The 22137-nt window shown below is 42.3% G+C and overlaps 1 protein-coding gene across 2 annotated transcripts in view; it reads left to right on the top strand.

The window, feature by feature from the left end:
* TMEM67 (transmembrane protein 67) overlaps positions 1 to 22137 on the top strand; it is a 663651-nt gene that overhangs the window by 52606 nt on the left and 588908 nt on the right. For both annotated transcript variants that reach the window (XM_069220469.1, XM_069220470.1), the window contains exons 4-6: positions 11287 to 11386; positions 11614 to 11683; positions 11792 to 11866. In XM_069220469.1, coding sequence (XP_069076570.1) covers positions 11287 to 11386; positions 11614 to 11683; positions 11792 to 11866 — 245 coding nt within the window. The remainder of the gene's footprint in view (positions 1 to 11286; positions 11387 to 11613; positions 11684 to 11791; positions 11867 to 22137) is intronic.

Below are 22137 nucleotides of genomic sequence, written 5' to 3' on the forward strand. Positions count from 1 at the left end.
ATAGGACAACATCACCAGCTTCCTTGCCCTTTCACTGCTGTGTTTGCTTACACACCTACTTTTTGCAGCTGGCCCTTTTCCTAACTGACAGCATGTCTCAGTTTTGTGCTATATAGTGACCGCAGGATACTGTCTTTACCATCCAGTCTTTCTGTCCTGGTGGATTAGACTTTCTCAGCTGTTTGTGGCTTACCATATCCTCTGGTCATCTGTTCCAGATAGCACCTTTTCTTGAGCCACTGGGGAAGCTGTCCATTGTGTGGCCAGATGGTGCCAGTTTTGGGAACTTCTGTTTAATCTCAAGCATGGACAGTGTCTGAGCCATTGCAGTTTATAGATGGAGTCTTTCTAGTAGCATGTAGTATGGGTCTGTGTCAAATACAGCAGATCAATTCAGAAGCAGTAGGGTGGCCACTCTGTTCTTGTCTGCTGTGAATTTTAGATCATCCCATCAGGATATGATGTCCAACTCTGAAACCGGACTGTTGGTCTGATGTTAAGAAATTATATTCTCTAAAACATTACAGTTGGCTTGATACTACTCTGTCAAATATTTTTACCAACATTAGTCCATTTGATATTGGCCTGTAGTTTGCTGGGTTGTAGGTTGAGGCTTATCTTTTTGAGGAGTGGTCTAACATAGGAAGATTTCAGGTCAGATGGGAATTACCCTAGTTCCAGGGACTTGTTGGAAGAGCATCTACCTACCTCCCCTGCATAGGTTGTGCGAAGGATATATATATTTTTTTAATGTACTGGATCTGAAGGTGATCAGTTCAATGTAGTAGTAGTTCAATAATTTGTTGCGGCTTGTTGTCAACCTGGACTGTATGTTGCTTAGACTAGTGGTTGCAGCAGTATGGTCCCTTATGCCCTTCTGTGTACCTGGTCACTTATGAGCTCTTGTGGTATTACAGTGCTAATCAGGATGTCATGTAATTGATGTTTTAGCAAACCAGAGCTTGGTAGTGCTTAGAAAGGAGACTTTGGTTTTAAATCTGTTTTTCTGTTTTGACTGCTAAGTTACACTCCTTTTCATAGATTAAATATTTGTTCCCTGCAAGAAATAATCCCTTGTGGATGAATGGGCCACTAGAAGATGTGTTGATGTGACTACAGGATCACAGAAGAATATACCACCGTAATTGGAGGAGACCGCCGTGCTCTGCCCTTCCTTATGAGGGAGAGCCTCATTGGTGAACTGCCAGAGACTTATTTGTCTTGTGAATCCTGCAAAGCCTGCCCAGGGCAGGATAACTACGTCTTGTGGTCTGAAAGTCTGGGCCTAACGGCCTTGCTGAGTGGAAGTAGTAACTGAAATGGTATGAATGCCTTGAGTCTGTTTTGGTATGATTTTGGCACATCAGAACAGGAGAGTTCTGGTTCTCTCTAAAGACCATCAGTGGTTGCTTGGGGTAGCAAAGCTTGCACAGAAAGTGGTGCCTGGTAGGGGGTGATTTTGCTGCTAACCTTCCTTCCAGCAAGGTGTTTAAGGTGTTGGTGGAGGCACTACACTGATGCTATCTGTGGCCCAACAGTTGCATCCTCAGAGTGCCATTGCTTCCATTTTCATCTGTCACTGGGTGCAAAAATCAGGCTTCAAACTGCTCTCTCAAACAAAAATACCCTTGACAAGGTAGGAGGTCCATTCTACCTGAAAACTAAGGAATGCTGGTGTAGAATCTTACTTGAGCCTAAGCACTACTGCCAAGAATATTCTTTCCCAAAATTTGCTGCAGCAGCAGCTGAACAAAGAATAGCATTCAATAAGACATTAGAACTCCACCTTCTTGAAGAAGCAACTAATGGTACATTTTATAGAGTTTCAGGCAATGCTGAGAAACTGATCTTCAGGGAACTGTGGCTGTTGAAAAGCAGATGTCACTCTCCCTCTTGTGAATGCGTTATTTAACAAACTTTACAGATGGTGAAACTTATTTAGCAAACGTCCTGCTTATGTGATAAATACATATGTTACCTAGCTCAGTGGTGTGGATACGTCACTACTTATCAGCATTGGCCCCACACCATGTCCAGTCCCGGCTGAGATGGCTTCAGTCCATACTGTGCTTCAAAAGTCCAATGAGGTCCTTGAACTGGACCTTCCCTATGCAGGATACAAATCTAACATCAATACTGGAGTTCCCCAATCTGCTTCCACCTCTGCCGAAACTTTGCTATCATTTAAGGAGGCAGTGATAGATCTTATACAAGATGTCTGGGAGAAGCTGACCACAGCACCAGCAGTTAATCAGACTGTGGTGAGCAGACAGTACAGCCCAGCCCCAGGAGATCCTGCATTGCTTTCTCTTCACCCTTCACCAGAAAGCATTGTAGTGCTGGCCTCTTCCTGCACCAAATTGAATCCAGGTTCCTTCCCGACCCACTTGTCAGCCAGAGATCCAAAAGGCTTGAGGCATTGAAGAAGAAGGGGGTTTTACAGTGCTACGTTTCATCAACTGTACCTGTCTTCTTGGAATATACAGTCACACCTTGTGTGATATGGCAACAGTGGTCATCCCAACCTGCCAGACCTCCGCAAAGACCTTTGGTAGCAGTTTGTGACAACTAGGATGCTTCCAGGCATATTAGCCTTGGACTGGATATGGCAGATTTGATGGTCAGGGAGATCGGGTCCTCCGTAAACCTGTGCCAATATGCTTGGCTGCAATTGACTGGTTTCTTGAGGAGTGTCCAAGCCATGCTAATGGACATGACCTTTGATTTGGACCATCTCTTAGGAGACATGGCAGATGCAGCCCTAGAGCACAAAAGGGCTGGGAGGCCCATGGCACGATCTTTGGTAATTCAGTCCCCTGCAAAAGACTTCAGACAGTTTTGCAAGTTTTGGGACATTTGCAAGGGGGTTTTCTTTCAGAAATACAGACCTTTTCTGTCTTACAGCTGTAAAATTGTTTACTGCATCAGTAGAATGAAAGAGGCAATGGAAGAGGTAGTCAGACCCAGCAACCCTACTCCTCCTTCCCAACAACACCCAGAAAGCCACTTTAGGGTCCCCTTGAAGGACCATGTGCGGCCCATTTGAGAACAGGTATCCTCCTTTCTACAGGCCTAGAAGGACATAACATCTGACAAGTAGGTCTTTCGGATCATTGAAAAGGTTTATGCCATAAAGTATCGACACTCTCATTCCCGCATCCCACCTTATCCTTTAGTCAGAGGCCCTCTTAAAAATGAGGCAGCAGGAACTGGCAGCCCTGCTGCCGAAGGAGCAGTGGAATTGGTGCCAGAACAGGAAATTAGCAGGGGTACTCTCTGGTTTTAAGGAAGCATGGCTGTGTAAGTCTGAAGTAAGACCTCAGGATCCTGAACTTTAAGCTGCACAAGGAAAAGTTCAACATGCTATCCTTTGTTAGGGTTCTTTTGGCGCTGAAAACTGAAGACTGGATGGTATCCTTCATCTTGCAGGATGCATATTTCCACGTACCGCTCCTGCAGTTTCACACATGTTATCTGCATTTTGTTGTAGGATCCACAAAGAACCAGTTCTTCACAGAAATGATGTGTCTTTCTATGCCTCTCCTTGTGCCCTACTCTGCCTGCCTCTCATGGCGATTTTCCTCTACAACTTGGCCGGGCAGGTTGTGCACCCCTACACTCAGACCCATCACCGCATACCTGGATATTGAGTGAGGACACTTGAGCTCCTTCCAGCTGCAATTGGAGGTTGTCATTGTGATGTTATCTGCCTGTTGTTTCTCCACCAAGTCCTTCTATTCTGAAAGGTGGAATAGGTTTGTCCCTTAGTGTGCTGAACAGAATCTTTTGAGAGATTTTCTGTCCGAGATCTTTCAATTTGCTCTATCACTGGCACAGCAGGACTTCGTGGTGGGCACTGTCAACATATAAATAGTAGCCTTGTTGGACTGCCTGCTGGATCAGCCATATCTATTCAACTTGCCTATAATGATCAGGTTTCTGAAGGGACTGACAAATGTTTCTTCTCATGCCCTTTGTTATGCCCTAGTGGGGTCTAAACCTGATTTTGATTGTTTTGATGGGCGCTCCCTTTACACCCCTTCACAGTTGTCAGCTGCATTACGTACTCTTGAAACCTTTTTTTCATTTGCATTATCTCAACAAGGCATGTCAGTGAGTTGCAAGCATGGAGTGTCTGCCTGCCATCAACATGCTTCTTCAGGACAATCTTGTCTGCTGGACTAAAGCGTTGTTCCTCAATAGGGTGGTAACTCCACTCTAGTTCCTTTCCCACCTTTTACTTCCACGTCCCATCCCACCAAGAAGAAGGAGTGTTACACCAGATTGTTGGATGGCCATCTCTTCATAGAGTCCATGGGCAGCAAAAAGGGAAAGCAGTTCAAAAGAATACTTTATCGCGCTGGGTAATTTTATGTATCAAAATATGCTATACTGTTAGGAAAAACAAAATGTCAGAGGTAACCAGGACCCATTCTTCCACCTTGGCAAAGTCTTCCACCTCAGTATTGGGCAGGGGCATTCATCTGGCTGAGATCTGTCATGCAGCAACATATGGTTCCCTTCAGACCTTCACCATTTTTGTTTGAACTCAAAGTAGAAAGGCCATTTTGCATGTCTCTCTTACAGATTTTTCTCATCTGACCCTTCTTTAGATCCACCACCTTAGAAGGGTACTTGCTTGGGAATGTATTTGAAAGGTGAGGAATCTACAGTTGGAAGTATCCTTCAGGAGAAAAATATATTTACCTTTTGTAATGATCTTTGTGGTGATAATTCTCTTTACCTCATGACTCCTCACCAATCTCACCCACCTCCCCTTTCTGAAAGATGTTCATAGGCCTCAGTAACTAAGTTCCAAATTGGATTGCTGCACTGTCCCATCAATTCATGTCATTCCTTCGACTCTTACCTTTAAGGGCACAGGAAAAATGGAGGTGGAACTGACGTCAGCAGGCTGGGGTGGTTGCCCATATGGCTCCAGTGACATCACTACAACTTTGGTTCTAGTGTCGACATAGAGCAAGTGCTGGTCCAGGAGAGTGATGTCAGAAGTTTTCTGTTCCAATGTAGCACCTGGGTATTGGGAATGTGAGAAATCTGTGGGTAGAAAGTGTCCACCAGAATGATTGTTATAGAAGTAAGTAACTTTTTCTTATCAATCTATAGTACTTCCTGAAACCTTAATCCATGTTATGCCCATGACAATCATGTTTGTGCCCTCACCACAGCAATGTAACTTCACTAGTCCAACTCTGTGACAGCATCTAATCAAACACTGGCCGCATTGCCCTTATCATTCTCAGTATCTTTGACCTTCAAGTGGTTTACAACATGTTCCTCATTCAGGAAAATTCACATTGCCAGAGGGTTGTCCTGAAAGTTCCTGTGATATTTCTCTAGACATCATCTCCCACAGTTCTCTTAAATGTTCACATAATCATCCTCTGACGTGAAAACCTAACCTTCCACTCATATGCCGATTACATGCAATTTTAGTCAGAGGTTACAGCCTGTGTGATCTACTAATTGTGTGTCCTACTGTCCTATCATATTGCCAAATAACAGTGACAAGATGTTTTTCTGGAATTTTTATCAACAAGGCTGAAGCGAGTGCATACATGGGAGAAACTGTCAGTACGAGACGTTGAAAGAAAATTTCAACATCTAATCAGCTTCTGCTTTTGAGTGCATTCCCCATCTTGAAGATGAACAGTGGCTATTGGTTGGACTGAAATCAGGATAACTGTCTGAAATCTTATTGTTACTAAACAGAAGCAATGGCAAGATTGATGCAATGCAAATAGTCATAGTGCAGAATGTAATGAAGTAATGGCACAATGTTTTCCCGCAAGCTAATGCTAATGATCGGTAATGGTGAATTCACTCCAGAACTGCATACTTATACATTTCTTTCAGGGGAAAATGTGGGTCTGTCAACATGGCAAGAATAATGAATGCACGGGCAACCCAAGGACACAACATATGTTAGATTCTGGGCCTGATTATGTTCTAGACAGATAGGATACTCCTTCACAAACATGACGAATATCCCGTCCTCCATATTACAAATTCTGTGATATTCAATGGGACTTGTAAAACGACAGGCGGGATATCCGTCACATTTGTGACTGAGCATCCCATCCGCCAAGGTCGTAATCAGATCCTTAATGTTATATAATCATTAAATATGTTCCTTTAAACACATCAGGATAGAGCTTTCACACTGGGAGAAGTAGAAAGGAAACTATAGATAGTAATGTACAAATGATAGGTCCAGCACAACATTTCACTCTCATTTTTCTCAAGGGAACAATTTATTATATTTGGTGGAGTATTCCCAACCATCACATCTTAAAAGATATAGTCCAGGGTTGAAGATATAACCGGTTTCTTAGTTCTTTGTGACCATTGAAGGAGCCTGTTTGGGACATTGCTACAGGTCCTTTAGATCTGATAATGGGATACCCACCTTCTTGACGATACTAAATGTATCACCTAATCCAGTAAAAAGTGTGTCTTATCAGCATTTAGCTTATCTCGGAACAAAGTTTAGAACATGTGTTACGGAGAATAGATTGTCATCTGTGTTATGCTATTTGGTCATCACTTAGCAGTTTGTTGAGTGGGGATATTAATAAGCTCATGCATTCTCGTTTGCTAGTCTTTACTCATACATATCCACACTATCCATGTAGAGTTATGCCAGCCTTGTGAAGTAATTTTGAAAGTCTCAGTTGTAAAAAATATTATGTATCGTGTTGTTTATAGGGATTATCATCCTTTGTATTGTTATGATATGTTTGTGTATCTACTTCTCTCTCATATATAATAGAAAAGGTTTATAAGGTTTGTGTTAATCCATGCAAGGAGGTTACAAGGAACTAACATCTGTACTTTCTTTTATTTATTTATATATTTTTACAGTTTTTGATGTAGGGCTCATTTCCTTTGTGGTTAGTGTTGGTACACTTTACAATATGCCAACAATAAAAAAAAGCCTTTTCTCTTTACGTGCTACTACATAAAAAACTACACAGAAAATATTTGACAGTTACTTGATTAAAAGGGGGGGACTGGGGCAGGCGAGAAAACCAAAACAAATTCCAGTGTTATTTGCTTAGGTAAGGTAGAAAACTGTAGTTCATCACAACATGGAAGGATTTCGTTTTTTTTAATTACCAGGAAAGTCTGCAGAATGGCATCAGCTGCAAAGATTTGATTGCAAAGATAGTGGGTGAATTACTGAGTTTTCCATTTTTCCCTGAACTTCATCGGATTGTCCAGGTGATTGAGGTCTTCATTAAGAGTTTTAGATAGGTGCGTCTAAGGAAGAGTGATGTTGGAGGTCGACTGCCTTGAAGAGGATGCAGCCTAGTTTGAAAAGTAAAAATTAAAAATGCATCTATGGGGGTCTGAGTGCAACGGTCGTAGTACGGTGAAACTTTATTCCCATAGATATGAGGTGGGCCTCTTGCAATCTGTCAAGCAGGGTGGCTAGTTAACAGCACCTTTTGGCATTTGCCTTAGACGCGGTGAGGTGGTTTGTTCTTTCCATAAACCTTACCCTCGTCATCTGTTTACCTGCTTTTTGGTGAAGAGGAGACTATGTGGAATAATCCTAAAGGCCTTTATCATCTGTAAAAGAGGAGCATGTCTGGGAGAGCATTTTGGACATGACTGTCCGTATCTTATAATTCTACTGTATTCTTGTCTGTTTTTGGTTTCCATTAAAGGAGATCAAATATGTTGTCTTCTCCTAGGCATCCATCTTTAGGTGTGAGGACTTAAGCCATGTCTTCTTTTTCAGGACAGAGCAAATATATATATATATATAAACACACAGGTACTGGACCCAACCATTTTGCAAATATGCACAGTAGTGGGCTTATCACAAGGATAGTAGGGTAAACTGCTAAAAGGTTGTTCAAATCGTTAGGGGAAACGTCCTAAACAACGCCGCCTAAGCCACCCAGACGTTTACCACGCAAGTGGAACAACACTTGCCTAAACCACGACTGTCTATCTCAGCCTTAACCACTCGTGTGCTTAAATCTTGCATATATATGGTTAAGGCAGAGAGTGGTCTAGTGGTGCGGAGATAAAAGCAGGAAGGATTGGGAGAGGACACAGTGAGGTAAGTGGGGCTGGGGCAGAATTGGGGGGTAGTTTCTATGGGTGGGGTGGATTTAGGGCTTAGGGTGGGTCAGATAGTTTATTTTTTAGGGGCAGGGAGTCGGGTTAGTTTATTTTCTAAGGCTCGGGGTGGGGGGTTGGGGTAGTCTATTTTTTAGGGGTGGGGCGGGGGTCTCTGTAGTTTATTTTTTTAGAGGCGGGCAAAGGTTTAAGGAAGGGCGGGAGAAGTTCGGAGAGGAGGAAGGATCAGGAGATGACACTGAGATAAGTGGGGCTGGGGTAGTGTTGGGCAGGTAGTTTTTAGCTGTGGGGGTGGATTTAGGGCTTAGGGTGGGTGGTGGTCGGGGTAGTTTATTTTTTAGGGGCAGGGTGAGGGAGTCAGGGTAGTTTATCTTTTAGGGCTTAGGGCGGGTGGGGGGTCGGGGGAGTTTATTTTTTAGGGGAGAGGTTTAAGGAAGAGCGAGAGGAGAGACGAGAGACGAGAGAGGAGAGAGGTACCTTAGCGTTTAAGGATGGGGGATATTTTAGGGCTCAGGGCGGGTGGGGGGTGTTGGGGTTGTTTTTTGTGTAAACAAGTGCCAGGGTTTTTGGGGGGGCGTTTAAGGGTGGTGATAGTTTTGGGCCTCGGGGAGGGAGGAGTAGTTTTGGGGTAGTTTTTTAGGTTCATGGGGGGAGGGGGGTTGTATAACATGCCGTTTCCACATATTCCTTTACTAAGCATACTTTAACAACAAAAATTGTTGTAAAGGCAGGCCTGGTAAAGGCATGCGTGGAAAAGACGTGGTCGTGGTTCTGACCGCGTTGTTAAGGCATGCATTGTTCCGGCATGCATGGTTTTGTAATACAACCCATCATAACTTCTCAGTAAGCACCTATATTTCAAGTGAATGAGTACATGAAAGTAAGGTATTTCAAGGGTCTTTAGAGAAAACATGAAATCTCCCAGCTGCAGGTTTGGAAAAATACGTGCCAACATCATCATCCAGAAGGGCTGATAGCAAACTGATTTGAGTGTTCTGATGATATGTTACCCATCAACTTCTTGTGAATAAAGATTTGGGCTGAGTTGAAGGCTGTGGAGGTTGTTGAATACGAAATCCCATTATATGGTCTGACTATAGAAATAGTAAAACCTGTGGATTAGAGTTAATGCCCCCATGTAGAAGATGCCTGGGCCAGAAGCCTCACTTCAGAAAAGCTTGAGAAACACGTGGATATTTTTGTTTTAGTGTTTGGTAAGCCAGGGTGGAAAAGTTCATAATCTTTGCAACCCAGACAGATGACCGCCAGCTGTATTTGGAGATCTCTGCTTCCCTGGCAGAGATCTCTGTACCTTAAGAAGAACTACTGGCACAGCACTGCAAGTTTGATATGGGCCAGTGCTTAATTTGTGCTTGTTGTTTCCGGTGCTGAGCACCGGCACTTAATTTTTAGTGCCGGGGCTTATTCTTCTGCCTCTAGCGTTTGCTGCGAGCAAACGACACATATGGGAAAACGGAGGAAGGGGAAAACGAAAAAGCGTCACAAAGGGAGAAAGCTGCTAGAGTGAGCTGAAGGGGCACGGAGTGGCTTTATATAGATTGAAGAGGCCCGAGATGGCTTCAGGATTGCGCCACCTCAGTATTCCCTGTTCGCACATTTAATTGCAGCAGACGCGTGTTTAAGAGGAGGGCTTTGGGCACAGGCACCTTGTTATTGACAAATTAACCACTGATATGGGCTCTCTAAAAACAGACTCCAAAAATGTGAATTTGTTTTTGAAAAAAACAAGAGTAATGGTCCTGTCATCCTGATAGATTTCTCCCCGGTTGTGAGGGTAATTTGAGTTATTTTCTGTTCGGGTTTTGCTGGCAGTTCTGAACAGGGGGTGGAATGGTACATCAGAATGTCTACCATAAACAAGGGTAATTAGACTGATGACTCATAAAAACCCCCAACAAGGTGGTGGGAAGGAACGAGAGGAAAAGTCTGTCGTAGATTGCAGTGTCACAGTCAACGATAAGAACGACCAGCATCCCCGACAGAAAGACTGGTGTACCAAATGGACTGTATCCATGTCTTTGAGACGCCTCGTCTGTCCTCTGTATGTGTTTAAAGATAAATCAATATATTTTAAAAATGTTAAACAAGCTCTCACACCCCCCTAGGTTTCATGCTACATCGCAGGGAAGCCTCATTTGTCAGAAATTATTAAAGTGACGAATGGACAACCTATGTTTCTGGAGTACTTTCCCTGGCAATTATGCAGGATCCAGGACTAAGAATCTCCTGTAATTTCCAAAGATACTACTTTACTACAGGAATACAGTGAAAATGATTACAAGTAGTCCGGATGCTCAGGAGCGTTATTCTTCCAGTATCAAAAAGGTCCACCTATTTAATGGCGCCATAAATGGTCGCTGGCTTTCTTTGGACCAGGCTCCCATAAAATTATCAATTACACCCACTCATTCATATGACAAACATCCCTCACTCATACTTTTAATGCCATCAGAGTCACTGTGTACTTGGTTTTATGTTTCTTAAAGGGCGAAGTCCTACAAATCAGAAGAAAATGAACACATAGAAGACAAAATGAAAAGTAATTACGGTGAAAATTATATTGGTCATCTCACTAAATGTTTGAGTGTTGGACCGAAAACGTGAATGCCTTAGGCACACATACGTTTCTGCTTCCTACCAATGTGCGCAGTTTACAGTTACAGGCTACTTAGACCTCTTTTTTTCTCTGTGCAACCACACATGATGCAGGATGCACTGCAACTTTCGGTCAGATGTACAGGAGCAGCCATGTCCTGAATCTAATTAAGTGTCATCAGTCCCCGACAGCTGTAATAAATGCAACTGAGCTCTTTCTAATGTTATTCGCTACTCCCCCAATGCCTGCAAAAGTGGTAGTTTGCTTTTTTATTAACATGTTTTTTATTCATGCTCAAGTTTTTGGTACATACGGTTAGACCTTAGTATGATGTCCTCGGATTTGTGATAATAAAACAATGATATACAAGGTCTGAAGGCAGTTCTCCCACGCAATATTTGCTCCACAGTCTGTGCTAAATATAGATCCCCATATGAAAAATATACGTCATGGGAAAGGTGGCATCAAGTACTATCAAGCGACATATGACAACATTGCCAGAAGCATTTATAACAAGTTAAGAGTCTGCAACCATATTTTTCTTTGTTCTTTAGTTGAGCGAGATGTCAATGGCACGCTCCTTGAAGAAGCAGAATGTGTACATTGTAATGAAAATGGGCCATCTTTCTCTTTTCCAGACACCTTGAGAAATCGGTAAGTATTTTCCATAACTATAAACTATTCCACTGCAAAAACAAATATTTTCGAGTTTTTTCAAACTCCTTCCGGTACGTAATGTGCATGTAAACGAAGAAATGCACATGTAATGCTTTTTTCAGCAATATTGCATGTTTCTCGTATCTGTAATTGAGCGTCAGTGATCTACGTGTAATTTATTTCAAATTTTCGAGCTTACATTGTGTGGTCTTTTCTCTTTGTAGGTGTGGTCGGTGTGAACACACATTCATCAACACCACCAGATCGTGCAGTTGTGATGAACCCCATATTTTGGTAAGTGTGACAAAATGCATAAATGAGTGCATGCTCTGTTTCACCAGATGAAGCTAATTTTAAATTGTTTTTTTTTAACTGTCTGTAATTAGTAATTCTCTCTTTCAGGCTGGAGGACTATGTTTCCAAGGTTCAGGCGAGTTTCCCTCAAGAGTACTCCCAACTGTGCGTTATGGACAGCTGGTGGGTAAATCCAGGTTACTCTACTGTCTGTTGTCATAATTACACTGGGCTTTTGCACTATCTTGCCACTGGAAAACCAACACATTCTTTATTGTATCAGAAACCATGTCAAAGCTGAACTTAAGGCCAAAATCACAAGCACTGTACTTGCATGTGCCATAGCCCAGTCCTTCTTGTGCCATTTTCATGTTTTGTCCATCTTTATCAAAGTCTTCAACCACTACAGTACACTAGAATCCTCTCCCACTCGTACTTGAAGTCTGAGCACGTTTATGAAGAAAAGATGTGAATAGCGTGATATCATGAAATAAAATGACTAAGGTTCCCCGAGATCACAGTGAGCATCTAATGCTGACCCTCACGGAGTACATGGAATTTTTATAGACTTTAGTATACAAGCACCAATGAAACACATGTTACAGAAACAGATTATTGCAGGTGTAGTGTTCTCATGAGGTAGGAGCCAAGGGCCTTCAAAAAATATATCATAAATGTAAACTTGTAGATGCAGAGTTGACTACTTGTGGATCCTCGCTAAGAGCTATCAAGCATGATGTCAAGGCTTAATGCATCAAATGCGGCCTGTTTGACAACGTTTAACATGAGTAAACAAAATGGTGTCTACTATCACGGGACTTTTAAGCATACATCCAAACCATTTCTTAATCACGCCCTTCGGCACCCAAGATCTAACTCTTAGCAGAAGTCTTTTGACATTAATCTACTGACTTGTCTAATGTTATTTTCGTTACTACAGTTCTGTGTTTCATAGTCATGGTTATTATTAGTATCACCATCGCCTTAGAAAAAACAAGGACAACTAAAGCTGACAATAAAATTCCAATAATCTTCATACCGAATCCACCAACAGTCTTTCAGGAAGGACCAGAAACTCCATCCATTTAAGCTAAATCCACTGTTTATTAACTTTTCCTTAATGTTACCCTTTATGAATACTGAGAGAGCTATTGGGTATGTAGTTGAAACATTCTGTCCCCAAAATGACACAAACACCTCCTTTGGCAGCCAGTACATACACGTTTACAGGATTACTGTTCTTCTGGCTGGTCTGAGATGAGCCCCAAAACGAGGGTGGTTGCATTCACTACTTCTTCCAAAGTAAAGAGTCGGAATACATTGGAAAATAGAAAAGCGAAAAATCTTGCAGTCTCTGATAATGTTCTTGTCAGCCTGTCGGTATGGTGATTCATAGGGTGTGTGACAAATACGTGGCACTACATATGCTATGACCAGTGTATCAGTAAGTGAGCATAGGCATTGCGATCGCTTATAAAGTTCGTTCTGTGTTGTTGAGGCTTTACTTCGAGAATATAGAACACCAGATGACAATCTGAAATAGAAGAAACTAGCTCTGGAGTCGTGTAGTTCCCGAACAGTAAATTGACACTCCCTTCCCAATTAAGTGTTGCTATTCCGATGTTCTTAGAACAATACTTGTGCAGTTTAGGCAGAATGAATAGCTGCAGGCAGAATACTCTGTTTCAGGAAATGAAAACCATCAATGGGTAATGGAATGCAAACAGAGGCATTATTACACTCTCCATGCAAGTGTTTACACAGATTTGCTAATTCCTTTGCTAATACCTCTGTTTCAGTGTTGAGGAGGGAGTTCAGTCTGTATGAAGAGCACTGCTCTGGTAGTTTCCCTTGTTTGTTGCTAAGGACTATCATTGATGGCCTAAGATTTCTAGGGAGCTCACCAGCTGCCTTGGACTTGCGTAGCATGGTGCGGATTGACCTATGAGGTAGTTTCTTCATGCGATAAATTTTGGTTGTGTTTCTCTCTGCGGCGAGAGCACTGCCAACATCATTCGCATTTTCAGACCACAGATTGATGGGAACTTGCCGAAGTATTTTGTTAAGACTGTAGCTCATTGGAAGGTTTTCAGATTTTTCATCAGATTATTTAGATTCTATTAAAATCTCCAACAGTTCATCCTCATTTGTCCATTCAAGTAGACACCATCATTGATGCAGTTGAAAGAATTACAATTCAGTTTACATAACCAATCTTTTCCTAGTAGGCTTGCAGGTGAATAGACGCCAAGTAGGAAGACGTGTTAGTTAGTTATGGTATGCAGGGCAATTTAAATAGAATCGGTAATCTTGAGGGGCCTTCTGGTGTTTGAAATGACAAATGCATTGCTGACCATGCCTGAGAGCTATAAAAAAGGAATCTTTGTTCAGAGGCACGGAAATCACTGGCACACCCTCGTGTGAATCACTAGGTAGATGAGTGCAGTTCCAGCAAGAAGAAGGGTTAAGGTTCATGTTGAAGCACCGAATGTCCCTTACTTTGATGCTGTGACACAACTCAACCCAAATAGCAAGACTAGCTATAACAAAAACTGTCCAGACCCACTTCAGGCCTAAAAACATCATTAAAAAAAATTACCAGACGTGCAGATCTAGGGATTTGAATAATCTACTCGAGCTAACTGTAATATGCTTGACCCATAAACTGGTCTCAATTTGTGTGATGATAGACAAACATTTTATTTCACAGACTTTCCTTTTTCGTAAGCATGTTTCCGATTAAACAATGTTTGATTTAATAGACTAAACCTGTGCTCCATGTAGAATATGAAGCTAGCCCACATATAGGGTACATGTGACCCCTGACTTGCCTTTTAGTTTACTAATATCATTATCATCAGGGCGAGGCAGGAATGTTTCTCAGTTAATGTTTAAAATCACTTAAGTTTAATAAATATATTTCTAAATCATAATGTGATAGCACTCTATTATTTAGAGCAAGTACATTTTCAATTGAAACTGACATAAACGTTCACACTGACATGCAGTTTTGCTGATAAAACTATGTAGGGTAAAAATAAAAATGTGTTGAAATGGGGTACAGCAAATATTGATCATTTGTACATCATCAAGTAAAGTGTTCTTATTTTTTTGATCATATTAAAATTGCTGTTTATCATTTTTTCATCAGCTTAGTCAAGGGTTATAGACTGTTAGCAAGCAGTGTAGTGTTTCCGAGGGATATGGCATGGTGGTGTAGAAAGGCCAACCTACGACTCTGTATTCCACTGAGTTTTCATCTGGTATGTCACAAATCCCTTAAAATACTCCTAATTTGTAGGTATTGCAAGTATTTACTCTATGTCAACTCTTATTGTGCCTTAAGGTCCGCAAAGGCCACCATCCCGCTGTCATTCCAAACATCCCTCAGCTCGGAGATTCCCAACAGCTCCCATTTCCTGTATCCCTCAACCCTGCTTAGGGCCACGAGGGCAGCCTCATCCCAAAACTGTAACTCTAGTGTTTGTTTGTCATGCTATTCCAATTTCTTAACCGCCCTTCTCCATGCTTTGACCACCACCATTGTTGTTTGGGTCAGAATCTTGGCCAGTTTCCCCCCTGCCATACGGATGGCTGACATAACCTCCCAGGTCCATAGCCCTCCTATCTGCCATCATAGAAATCTTGCTCTGCAAACGACCAGTCGTTGACCCCTTTCAACTTGGTTGCCCAGTGGTATAGGTGCAGGTCCAGGAGAGCCATGCCGCCATCAAAGGGTTTGCTAGTAAATGCAGACGATGCTATTCATGACACCCCGCAATCCCACAATAGCAGTCTGGCTTCGGCCTCCACTAGTCAAAAAAAGCAATTGGGGACCTCAAAAGGGAGCTTTACAGTGTGAAGATGAACTTAAGTAAGAATCCATTTTGTTAAGAGCTGCTGTACCCAACAGTGATAGTGGCAGCTGGCATCAGTGACCAACATCTTGTCTGTATTCCTCTAGCAGTCTGCCTAAGTTCTGTTGATAGAACAGCTTTTTCCAAGGGTAAAGGACAGTTTATCCCTTACTGAGCTGCTAACTCAAAAGTAGGCACACACTAGATTTTTCCCAGTTACTGTGTATACCAGAATAGTTCCCAAAGACTCTTAGAATCTCAAGTATCATAGCAATGAACCTCTCTGGATCTGCCAGATAGAGCACAATATTATCAGCCTATAGAGAAATGACACCCTCCCATTCATAGCACCATCGGTGCCCCCTCATCAGAGCATCTTGGCGAATTCAGATAGCCACTGACTGCATAGCCACTGAAAACAGGAGTGAGGATATCCCTGTCAAGTCCCCTTCCCAAGTCGAACTCCCCTAATACCACACTATTCACCCAGACCTGAGCTATTTAAGCCACACCCATGCCTGGGAAAGAAGGGCTAAAGCCCTTCAGTTCTAGCAGCTCTATCGTATAGGGCCATTCGACTGCATCACAGCATTAGGCAGCCGAATACCCGCCTGAGGTTATGCCTGGCCGACCTATTACTGCATTTGCTAATCCCATTACTAATACCTTTGTTTCACTGTTGAGGGGGGACTTTGGTCTGTATGAAGAGCACTGCTCAGTTAGATTCCTCTGTTTGTGGCAAAGCATTATAGTTGCTTGTCTAAAATCTCTAGGGAGCTCACCCACTGCTTGGACTTACATTGCATGTATGAGGTTGTTTCTTCATGTGTTTGAGATTGGTTGGGTTTGGCTCTGTGGAAAGAACACAGCCAACATCATTCGTGTTTTTCTGACCACAGGTTAGTAAGAACTTGCCCAAGTATTTCATTAAGACTGTAGTTCATTAGAAGGTTTTCAGATTTCTCATTCTATTATTTCCATTAACTTAAAATCACCCACAATTCTTTCCCATTTGCCCATTCAATTAGACACCATCATCGATACAATGTAAAGAAGCACAATTCAGTTTACATAACCAATCTTTTCCTAGTAGGCTTGCAGGTGAAGTGGCACCGAGCAGGAAGACATGAAGCAGGAAGTTATGGTAATTGAAATAGAATCAGTAATCTGTAGGGGCCTTCTGGTGTTGGAAATGACAACCTCATTGCTGGCCAAGCTAAAGAGATGTAAAAAAGGAATAGGAGGTTTTAAGAGCTGATTGTCTAGTACCAGTATAAATGAGGCAGGAGGGTGGATTACTGTTAATCGCACATTTGATGTAAGAACCATTCTTATCTGCCAAGATGAATTGCTCTACATTGCACTTGACACCTCTTGGGCTCTCCTAATGGATAGGGTACTGATTTTGGGATATGTTGGTGAACTTAGCCTGGTCAATTTGTGTGGGTGCACCTGCAGTCAAGTTGGGCAATCTTGTTTGTGGTGAAGTGGTTGTCCACAAGTAAAACGTGAGCCATTTCAAGGAGCTGATTTCCATCATTTTCTTCAAGTGATTCGACCCACTCACCCGCTCCCTTGACCACACTTGTGTCCAGGTCAAATCATCGCTCTCCTGCTCCTCCCATTGAGCATCTTTTGAAAGGATTGCATTTGCAAAGACATCAGTTTAGCTTCATTTGATTCTTTTTTTTTTCTTTTTTTCCACCACCACACAATGACAGTGGCAACCAATTCAGCTACAGTGTGTTTGCCAACCAGTACAGGTGGTGCACATTTGTTCCTTAATTTTTAGTGGCAGTGCCTGAACAAAGGAATCACCCATTACCTCCTGAATGTGTTCCACAGGCTGACTGGTACTAGATACCCTTTAAACACACCCTTCAGTTGATCTAAGTTATCCACTGGAGGTCTTTATTGTTTTGCTAATAATTTGTAATTGTGGACCTGTACGTTTTGACTGGACATGCCTCCATTACTGAGTTCAGTGGCCATCCTTTGCTGTAGCTGGTCAGCGTATTCAGAGAAGCCTGATGTGGCCAGTTGCTTTTCTTCATCAACTGGTCTCTAATCTGACTTGATACTACTGTTAATTGCAATGGCTGATTCACATTAGCTCAATTTAGTTTGTAACTTTAAAACACAATCTGAAATTATTTGTGGAATCTTAGGGGTTTCTTACAAATGTTAGTGAATTGCTTCTTAATGTAGATGATCTCCACCCTCACTTCGCACTACTGACATCCGTATTTGATTCATAAAAGCCCTATTTGGTTTGCAACATTCAAACAAGGGCTGAAGTTCTTTACGGAATCTCATGGGAGGTTTGCTTCAGCTTCGTTTTCAGGTCTGTGGTTAAAAGAGACTTTATTACTGCTTGCCAAAAGCACTTCTTTGGCCTTAGGGATAACCTGTCTGCAGATGGGATAACCTGTTGGCAGCATCTCCATCAAAAGTCACCGGTAGCTTTATGGACCTCTAAGCCATGATTTGCTTGCAAGCCATTAGGACAAAAAAATAAGAGTAAAACCTATGCTGTTCCCAAATAGTGACCATATTTGTAAATACAATGATTTCTTGATGATCCATTACCAGAGCAGGCTATCGAATTTCTATTGGATATCAATATTTCCAGCCTACCTAATTTCCTGTAGTTTTGTGACACTACAAAAGAATTTTCAAATTAAGAAATGTGTTTTTTTCTCACATTAACAGTGTTCAGAAAGTGTCCTTACAGAGGAACAGACCATTCCCAGACATTAACATTTTTATGTTGAAGAATAGCTAAGCAAGGAGTTTGTTTATTGTATTGATTTACTTTTTAGATATTTGATTTGGTGTAAGCTTAGTTTTCAGGAGCATAGGAACACTTTAGTGAGAACTTTCTTATTGCTCCTAGATCATTTCCAACACAGTGTTCTGTCCACAGACCAATATTGTCAGCATGGTGTCCGCTAGCAACTACATTTTAGATGCAATATTTATGTGGAATCAGGGGTAGAAATGTATATTTGAGACGGTACTCAATACTGTTCATTTTTTACATCACACCATTTACACATTGTTACACCTATATTCAACTTGAGCTACAGAAAGATGAACGGATTTGACCAGAATCACAGCATCATATTTTTGGATTGGACGAACTGTGTACATTTTTAATAAAATGTAGGTTTAATTGGATCCGGCTTTTTGCATGTGCCTAAAGTGGGATAAATACTGGCATTTTGCACCAAAAACTCTTAGTCTATTCAAGGTGGCTTGCCCCACCGTGTTGAGATAGAGGCTTGACAGAGACATGTTGTTTGCTTGTGACAGTCCGTCCAGGAAGCTGGAAAATCCTCACTGCTGTTCCTGACCATTAGAAGGGGAACTGAAGCAACTCCACCAATGCATGAGTGGTGGAGCTGCAAGGACATCTTTCTGCTTGCAGTGGGCACTGTACCTGGCTCATCTTGTTGCACGTGAGGGGGCAGTATCTCTTTCAGCACCAAAGGGATACAGAGGTCTTTGCTTCTCATCCCTGGCTTGTTCTGCTCGCAGTGACTGGTGGCCTGTATTGCCCGCATGTGAAATGGTTACTCTAATTTTGTTGGCCTAGCCAGCATGCTTATCTAGCATGCACACTTAGGCCTGTCCACAGTGATTCTGAAGTCCAGAATTTGCTTTGTGACCTGGAGTCGTGCCATGCCTGCTCTCTTTGCTGACCGGGGACTACTGTTCATGTCCTGTGTTGTGTAGATGAAGCATTGGTGACAGCTTACTGATTTTTTGTGGGTTAATGTTACTGAACAGACCCTTTTTTCTGTTTCAGAATGATTGCAGCTTACCTTCCCGCTCATGTTAAGTTCCACTTAGATGTGACACATAGACATTTGAGCTGGCATCCTTTGTGCTGAGTACACGCATGTAAGATGTGACAGTAGTAACACTCCATGTTGTGGTGAGAGTCTGATTGCTGGGACCAATGGGATCATTTTGGAATAGCTCCTGGTGTAACATGGAACAAGATGGAGGATAGAATACAGCTGCCCCAGGCAGTTGAAATCCATTTACGGCTGTTTTGGAAGCTGAAAGGAGGAAACCTAGACACTGGAATGAGGGAAAATGCAGACACGGCTACCCTTTGACATTCTATGCAAGGTGTCTGCATTCAAGCTAGACTCCCAGATGTGTAGGGACATTATTTGAAGTCTGCACAACCTTCTAAAGTAGCTGTGGTTCCCTCTTTTGCCTAAAGGTCTTCCTACCTTTTCAGACAGTGAAGGAGGGTTCCCACCCTGAAGAGAAGCCTAGCTATATTCTTTGCATGTGGAACATCCAGCAAAGGTGACTCTTGAACCAGCGCTGACACAGGCTCTGAGAGGTCACCTGGCCTCCCTATGTTGTTCCTCTGGCAAACTGTGAAGGATCTGTATCTATAAGCTTGAGCACTAGCGTGCCATCCGGCACTCCTTTAGTATGACTACAGGTACTTGTTCTGCCACTTCCCTGACGCGCGGTGTATCCTTTAAGAATCAATGATGATGCTGTAGCGAAAGACATGTCCTGCGCCCGAAGACTGCAACTGTCTAAGATGCTCACCCGCTGACCAAGTCTGCAGCGCTGTCCTTTCTCACCTGTCAAAGTGAAAAATGAGGCTACTGCTTGTGATCATGTACCTGCTGATGAGAGCTTTGACAGTGTGACGCCAAAGATTGCACTAACCTGTAAACTGCTCCGATTATAGTCCTGGCAACTAGATAACATGGGCCAGTGTTTAGAGCCACATTAGGACAAACACCAGTGCAGCTGACCGCAGCCAGCATGGTTGTAACTCAGTAGCTCCTGTCTGCCCTGTGCTCCCCCGAACAGGGTTAGATAGCCTGCATTCCAGAACAGTTTAAACCATGTCTTAACAATTATGCCTCCAGAGGTGTTGCAGAATACCTTTGCATTGGACCCTTATTTTGTGTTCTTGTTTCCAGTCGGGCCTGGTCGAGTCCTTATCCAAGTGGTGCCTGCAAAACAGTTGCTACCCCTCCACAAGAACATTGTGATTAGACTGCCCCGATTTGCAATCAGTCCCCTAAAGTTTAGTATTCTTTAGCAACTTCATGGCTTTTTTTTTAAGTTACTAGTTTGTTTTTATAAATGACTACAGATGTAAATGTAACAACACATAGATTTAAATAACAACATACATTGGCCAAGTTAATAGGTCTTGCTTATCTTAAACATGCAGTGGCACAGCCGATAGGTCTGGCTTTTTATTAGGGGATGTGGCTGGTAATAGACTTTGTGTACTTCCAATAAAATGCACGGCCTCCCTTTTGCCTACCATGGATTTGTTATTAAACACTAAATTAAGACCTTGGCCACTGATGTGGAACATAACGAAAATGTATCCGTTTCAGAAAACTGGGCACGAAAAAAAATCATCATCTGCACCAGGTCTGCATGGTTGGCCTGTTTTACAACTCTTGATGTGTTAAAAGTACCTTGACAGTGTCTCTGTGAAGGATGTTTGTCTGATCATGGAACACCTCCACTCTAGGCCATTATATGAAAGCTTGGCTTGTTTGTTAAATGCCTTTGTTGGTGTATTGTTTGTGAATTTTGTTCAATTAATTCCACAAAATTAGTTCTAAACTACCTTCTACCTTTTCCCTGTGCTTTAAACCATGATCAACGACACGCTTACTGCAAAGCTCTGTTGGCTACGAATGGGAAGACATTCCCTTTGAACTGAAAACTCTAATGCCCACTGTAAGTCAGATATTTTCTCAGTTCCTTGAATTTGTAAGGACTACTTGGCGATTGGAAAAATGAGACAGTGTGCGATTCGAGCATTAACTTGTCTGTTCTCTCTGGTTTATATAATTGAGTAACGGACAATCTTCCACAGTATTGAAGATGCTTGCTATAGGTAAACACAATGCTCACCATAAGTGGTTGTTTGCAGTCCCAACAAGATTGTTTTTGGTGCACATGAGCCAATTGGACCATGTACCTCTACCAATCCTAGACACTAAAAGCAACTTTATGGTTGATGTTGAGGCTGCGCTACATTTTCCCTATGGAAACTAATCGAACTTGAAGTACCAGATCAGTTTAGCCCTTAACTTGTCTCTGTTTGAACTTTGTCCCGACTGGGCATTGACTACCAGAACCTGGCAGCTTGTTGAACTAGACACTGGGAATCTTGAACCCTGAATTCAGCTCTTTTTATTGTTTTGGTGGTAGGGTTTGGGCTACAAGATTTTTGGACCATATTATGGAAAGAAAACCACTGGGTCTCAAACCCAGTGCGTTGTCCAACTTGCAGCCAGAGGCAGAGCTAGTGAAACGGATGGCCAGACATTTTTGAGCCCAGCTACTTCAATAATTTGTGTCTGGCCCTTCTGTCACATTAACTGAACTTTTTATACATCCTTCGGTCCCAGAAGAAGGTAGTACCTTCTGATTTTCTGTTTGTATATCTTGATTTTAACTGCCTATTCAACCTCACTGTTATTATATGCCCTACTCTTTGAAGTTACAGCACTGTCTAGACATTGATTTTGTTATTTACTGCTACATCTGCCACCTCCAACAGTAAGTCATGACTGCGTGACTACA

The sequence above is a fragment of the Pleurodeles waltl genome, chromosome 2_2 (genome assembly GCF_031143425.1).
Source record: "Pleurodeles waltl isolate 20211129_DDA chromosome 2_2, aPleWal1.hap1.20221129, whole genome shotgun sequence".
NCBI lineage: Eukaryota > Metazoa > Chordata > Amphibia > Caudata > Salamandridae > Pleurodeles > Pleurodeles waltl.